General features: G+C 33.1%; 1 protein-coding gene across 1 annotated transcript; it reads right to left on the bottom strand.

Annotated features, from left to right (window-relative positions):
• Nucleotides 1-515: 515 nt before the first annotated feature.
• Nucleotides 516-1,340, bottom strand: LOC149492552 (uncharacterized). The gene is made up of 2 exons (XM_089716469.1): nucleotides 1,026-1,340; nucleotides 516-950 (listed from the first exon to the last, which is right to left on the bottom strand). Exons 1-2 carry the CDS (start codon nucleotides 1,338-1,340, stop codon nucleotides 516-518), a joined length of 750 nt encoding a protein of 249 aa, XP_089572595.1.
• Nucleotides 1,341-7,353: the final 6,013 nt, after the last annotated feature.

Below are 7,353 nucleotides of genomic sequence, written 5' to 3' on the forward strand. Positions count from 1 at the left end.
AGATAATCAAGGTATAATGATAGGATCATGCTATGTGTGCTTATATGTGCCTTATGTGCCTACATGCTTATTTTTACACATGTATGTGCTTACTTATTTCTTTATATGTTGAGATATCCACTGAGCTTTATTTGCTCAGTGAGTTACCTGTTTAACTCGCAGGTTTTGAGATTGGACCGTAGAGAGTCAGCTTACAACTGCTGCAGTTCATCAATAGAAGACTCAGTCTTCAGGGTAGCTACTCATTTTAATGTGTATCTTTTGTCTAGCCTTTTCATGGCATGTATAGGACACACAGTTGGGCCCATTTCATTTTGTAAACTAGTAACATGTCTTGTAAATATTAAATACATTAGTTATGTAAACAACATTAGCATGATATTATATTCAATATACATTATGATTTCAGCATGTCAGGCCATACAGTCAACCAGATTGTAGCATCTCGACTCGGTTTATTCGGGTTTACGGGTGGACCGGGAAGGGGTGTTACACAATCTGTTCAATGCACACTTTCATTTTGGAGTTACTCTCCCTTCCCAAGTAGTAGCCACTGCAAAACTTTTATGAAGCATAACCATGCATTTCTGCCTAATAGAGTCTATTAGCTCAACAATTGGTTTGTTCCTCAAGTTTCCAAGCCAGCTGTTGAAACTCTCTGTCATGTTATTTGTCATATCAACGCTTTTAGCTGCTGGATGAAAGGCATGTCTACTCCAATGTGAAATAGGAATATCTAGTAACCATTTTGCAGCCCTTCCCTCATTCTTAGCCTCAACATTCTTCATATGCTGCTTAAATGCATAACTATGGCTAGACTTAACTGCCATCCAAAATTCCTTCCTCAACATCACCCCTGGAAAGCGCTTCTTGAAGTTCATTAACAAATGTTGACAACAATATCTGTGGATTGAACCCTCAAACTGTGTCCTCACAGCCTCAATCAATCCCTATGTTCAAAAAGAATTCAACATCATTAGCTAAAAAGTTGAAAATGAAATATGAAATACTTTGGAGGAAGTTACCTTTTGTCTGTCTGAAATAAATGTCCATGGCTTTGAATCACATTCCGGTCCAATGCATTGTCTAAGACAGTCAAGAAAGAAGGTCCATGTTGCAATGCATTCATTTTGAACAATTGCAAAAGCTAGTGGGAACACCCTCTTATTCCCATCTAGTGTAACTGCACTTAGTAAACATCCTCCAAAAGGGCCCTTCAGGAAGCATCCATCCAATCCAATGAGAGGCCTACATCCCTCCAAAAATCCCACTTTCATTGCTTCAAAACATATGAAAATGGAGCTAAAGACAAGTGGCTCATCCAAATTGTTCCTTGGCATTGATTCAAATTTTATAAAAGTTCCAGGGTTTGACATTTGAACTTGTGCAATGTATTCATGCAACTTATTGTAGCTCTCAACGTGTGAACCTGCAACTTGCTCTCTAGCAGCTGTCCTTGCCCTATGAAGCTACCAATATTCAGTCTCAATGCCCCATTTTGCCTTCAACTCAGCTTGCATTAAAGCATAGCTCATTCCTGGATCAGTAGCCAATTGAGATTCCAGTTTCTTCTTCACCCACTTTGTTGTTGCATTGAGATTCTTGTTGTTTAATGGCCTCGTGCATGTATGCTCAGGTTGTAGGGTTTTTACTACAAAACTCACTAAGTCTGGAGCCACACTAGCATGGAACCTAAATGTGCAGCCCTCCCCCTTACATTTTGCTGTCACTCTTCTACTATCATTCTTGATAATCCTCAGTATGAACCCTCCCCTAACAGCATAATCCCTTAAAGCTTCCCTACAACTATCAACACTTAAGAATGCATGCCCAACTCTGAATTCAATATCACCTTCAACTGGTGTTTCAAATATATTGTCATATATTTTCTTCCAAGGATCTCGTGTTTTCTTTTTAGGTCTTCTCCTTCTTGGTGCATCAACCTCCATGTCACTACTTTTAGCTGACTGTTCCTTGTCAGTATCAACATCACTGGGACCATCATCAACATCATCATTGAAGTTAACTTCCTCTTCTGGATCTGTTTCCATTCCCTCAGGTGTTTCAGATTCACTACTCTCATCTTCAGTATCAGAAAAGACATAGTCATCATCTGTGGACTGACTATCAACAACAGTTTCTGTTTCTCCCCCCTCCCACTCCAATGGTTGTTGTTGTTGTACCCTATCTCTAAAGCTGTAAGAGGCTCCAACTGCAATTGCTCTTTTCCCCTTCCTATTGTCCCTATTCACATTCGCCTCATGAACATTTGCCCTGCCTCTACATCGCCCTCTCCCCCTCCCTTTTCCCCTGCCTAACTGGTTTACATAGCCTGAATACTCAGTGTTGTCAGCCAGCACAATATCCCACATCTGTGATCCTATCAACATTTCTGCCCCCTTCCCCTTACCACTACCTGTACCCTCTGTATTTCCAATCCCAGCACCTACATTTTCTTGCTCAATAATGCTCACATCTCCAACATCCCCACTTATCTCAGTTTGTGACCCAATATTACTTTCTGCCTCCCCAACACCATTGCCTGGAACTTCCCTATTAGGCTGCAAATTTTCATTATGTAAACTCATATTATCTGCCACCTGACTGTGGAACACATTTGGCATAACAACACTAGGTTCACCTTGCCTCCTAACCAAATTCAATTCAATATAATCAGTTTCCTTGAATCTTTCAAACATTAGAGTAACGTCTGCATCATTCTCTATTCTATAATTTTCAGAACATGTAATATCCACATTCCCATGTTTTATCTTGTGAACTTTGCATACGTTTTGTAAGAGGACAATGTAACTCATTCTGTCAGGTTGTGCATCATACAAATACACTGTATCCCCTTCATATATGACCCCAATGGTGTAACTTTCAGGCAAAGCCATCAAATTCAAGTTTTCCTACATTGTAATTTAACACATGTGTTATAAAAAAGGCGTTACCGTCTGCAAAAACCCTCAATACTTTATCATTACACACAAAACAACTCATAACGATGCTTAAGCATTTCAATATACCAAAAATCATCATCATAAACATCCTCAATAATATTGATTTCCAATTTTTTTTCAAGCAAAAAATGAAGTGGGTCTGAGTATGTGGTATTTACCTCAAAACGAAGCTTTAAGACTGTGATTCCACGCAAACGAAGCACTACATGCTACGACCACTCATTTCGTTTCGTCAATAAACATCATTTTCCACAAAAATTCTTCAACATTTCCACTGGAGATGAAGACGTTTTTTTGCGTGAGAGAGTTGGGAGAATAGCAGTCTGACCTTTCGTTTCCCTCGCTTGGAAGGTCATACTGGTCCACGTCAGCGAGGGAGGGGTGTTTTAGTCTTTTATTCTTCAATTAACGGAAAAAAATCCACTTTTCGGATGGAAGGACCTTTTAATTAGACGGAGTTAAACCTGAGGGACTAGTTATATATTAGCGCAAACCTTGGGATTAGTTGGATAATTATATAAAACCTGAGGGACTAAACAATAATTTTCCCTATTTATTTTGAAAATTTTCCCCTTAAAATAAGACACTAAAATTTGAATAATGAAACCAATAATAACTTCATTTACAAATGAAAAAATTAGGCAAAAAGTTATAACTCAAGACTTCATTCTTTTAGCATTAAACTTTTTTTTGCACAATATTTTACATTTAATTTTATTTTTCAATATTATGAAAAATTTATGAACAAGATTCATCGTATAAAAATTATACTAAAATAAGCATCTCGAGGTCTTTCAAACCTTTTTTCATTCTCTTTCCCCCAAAAAAAAAGGATACTATTTTTTTTCCTTCATTAAAGTTTTCACACCTCAATCATTCATCTATTTATTTCTAAGTTTTTTTTTTTAAACTTGTCGATTTATTAATAATGAATATAAGTTGATTAAATCATAATATTCCTATAGGAATAAGGAATACAAATATAGAAAATTGAAATATTCTCGTTGGAGATATTCTTGATTTTGGCAAAACATATTAATTTTTGGGTAAAAACTGATCCATTTTCAAATAGGACGACAAAAGAACTTTTCAAAATGTCCTGTACATTGTTTTTTTGGAAACTTATTACAACTAATAATCGCAAAAGAGTTTAATATACCAAACTTTAATAGAGGAACAAGTCGCTCTGTCAGGCTCTATTGATAAAAGAAATTTATCCGAACTTGAAAATCTAAAGTCTCTAACCACAAGCAATCGACAATCCATCTTGTCTTTTGAATTGCCCGAGAAATAAAAGTTCTACACAAAAACTCCTTAATAAAGAGGAACAACCCAATGAAACGAGAGAAATTAATAACCCACTAAGAGGATACCAAAAACACTCAAGATCTGAGAGATAAAATCCAAATTTTGTTTCACATAATCATATATCTGAAAATTATTAAAAAGAAGTTAAACAAAAAAAAAAAAATGATAGAGAGACGAAAAGAAATCACCACTGACCAAAGAAGACAATTCAGTGTTTAAAAATAAAATTTAGAATATCACAAAAAAGAGAGTCAGGGAGAGAGATAGATGGGGTTTTTTTCTTCCTTTCAAGTCTTTTAATTAATAGCTAACATTACAACAAATACTAGTGTTCCAATTTAAATAAATGAGTATACATGTTAACTTTTCTTCATGATTTTGTATGATTTTATAACATTTTTTTTTGGTATTTAGATATCCAATTAATTTATATTGAGATTTGTTAAAAGTACTTATTATATCTCTTTTTCTTTTTTACTTTTCTTTTTTAAATTTTGAACATTAAAGGTTTATTTATTTATAAATTTGTCTTTTATCTTTTGCTTTGATGATTGATCATCCAGTATTTTCTTTCTATAATTGGTTAATTGGTGTTAAGTATAGCTTTATATTTTAGTTTGATAACTGTAGTTGAAAATAAAATTTCAAACACCTAAACAAGAAAAAAGCTTCTCAATTTTGTTGATAGGAATTATTCAATTTACTCCAATTTATGGAGAGAATAGTTGATTTCAAAATGGAGGTAGTAAAATGAGAAGTTTTTTGAACAAAGACTAGTGGTTGAAAACTTTAATTAAATATTAAAAATAAGAAAAAACATTAAAAGGGACAAACAGAAATTCCAGTTGTTAACTTTAAACAAACAACACGTATACTACCATATTAATAACATGTAGCAAGTAACTAAAAGTGATTATGATTATTAGCATTTTTTAAAGATTTTATATGAATTTAATTTTTTTTTCTTGAAATAATAAGAATTTGAATTTATTATAATATTTTAAAACTTAAGAAGACAAAAATTAATAATATTATTCAATAATGTAATTTTTTTTATATGAAGTTTTATCTTCTCATGTATAAGAACTCTCCTACGGCTCGCCCAATTTGACTTGTTTCTTTAACAAGCTTCTTAGCTAATATTTTCCTCTTTTTACTTTTTCCTAATTATTTTCTCCTTATTATTTGATTGATTTGACTACTTTTCTTTTATTAGTTTCTTTTTTTCTTTTCTTTTTAATCTTATCTGTTACCTATTTTTGAGACTTCTTGTACCATGAATGATAAATCATATATAAAAGAAAAAAATTATATAGTTGGATTAATTGTAAATTTGGTGTTCAAAAAATTTATATTTTGATGTTTGAATCCTAAAAAATTGATCAATCAAGCGTTTCATGCCTATCTAATTACCTGAATTTCCAAATTGGATGGCTTGGACTCATTCGTCCCAAAAAAAAAAAAAACACGCTAAAAAGCCAAATAATGATGGGAAGAAGCACGTGAGATAAATGTGAATTCATACAAGTTGTAATTTCAAATTTAGCCCTTATATAACCTAAATTGCTTTTCCCCAATCCTTGGCTTGTAGTCGACTTAACTTTACTTCATTCTGATTTAGGGTTTTTATCGATTCTCCTAAAATAATAACATCAGTCTTCAATGTGAAAGGAAAAAGGAGACTGGAAGCAAAGAACAATGCATTTTTTGTGAGTGATTTTTATCGTGCAAAGTAATTTCTAGATCAAGATATCGGTGCACATCAAGATTAATAGGTCTCCCGGTCATATACTTTAATTTTGTTTTAGCAATTGTGTAATGTCGGTGATGTCTTTTGAGAGGTATACAATTGGATTTTTTTTTTCTAACAGATATTTGTCTTTGTTGAAAGAAAAAAGCATAAGCATTTTCCATAGTTATATATTCGTATATATTGAAAAGATTGCATTTTATATGTTGTGTTATTTTATATAGGAATACAAGGTTTGTAATAGATTTATATTATGGTGGGGTTTTCATAAATTATGGCAATAGTGGTGGACGTGAGTATGTAGGAGGCAATAAGATGGAACTTGATGTTGGCAGCTGTAAATTTTACTTTGAAAATTTCTTGAATATTATTCAAAAAGTTGTGGGGTTTAGGAAAGTAAACAAGTTGCAGTTAAAAAAAAAAATTAGAATAGTTTTTCACATGGTTTGAGACTTTTATATGAGGACCCCTTATCTGATATGCTAGAGTTAGGCAAAAGATTTGGCATGCTTAAAATAATTGAACACCTCTCGCTGAAGGGATAATAATGAAATTTCACCAACTAAAATAAGAGGTCTTAATTTATGATATAACTGATGGGACAGATGAGGTAATATTGAGTGAGGCAAGTGAGGGATTTTATAATGTTGGAGAAGTTAACTTAAGGAGGGATGAAGTTGGTAAAGTTAGTGAAGCAAATGCCTGTAGTGAAGAGCAATTAAATGAGGCTAAAGCTTTACATGAGGCGAATGTTGAGCTTAGAATATAAGAAATACAAGAAAATGAAGGGAAAGTTGAGAATAAGGATGAAGATGAATTATTTGAATGTGAGTGGATATCCAAGGATGATAAGAAGTTGCAAGAAGCAAAAGATGTTATAAGCTGATTCAAGGAGATGCTAAAAAAGGATCTAAGGTTGGTGAGAGTAGCCAAGGAAACGATAACAATGCATCACCAACATCATCAAACTAGCATAGATTCACTTAATGGAGATGGAAACTTGCCAAATTATGTTAATTGTGATGTTAATTTAAGCTTTGGAACAGGAAGTCATGGTGATCATGCAATTAGGAGAAGAAGAACATGCCAAGCCTTTGATGCAAATGCAGAGAAGATAAAATTTTCATTGGATATAATTTTCAATAATGTTGAACAATTTAAAGAAGCAGTGAGCATAAATACAATCCAAGATAAAAGGAAGTTAAGTTTATTAGGACTATAAAGAATCAATTTAAATCCATGTGTGTTAAGAAATGTATACTTTAAATGGTATTTTTCTAATAGATTGTCTAAATATGATTAATTATGCATGATACTTAATTTAGGGTGTGT

This window comes from Jatropha curcas, chromosome 11 (genome assembly GCF_041381405.1).
Source record: "Jatropha curcas cultivar XTBG-Jc1 chromosome 11, XTBG_Jcur_1.0, whole genome shotgun sequence".
Classification (NCBI taxonomy): Eukaryota; Viridiplantae; Streptophyta; class Magnoliopsida; order Malpighiales; family Euphorbiaceae; genus Jatropha; species Jatropha curcas.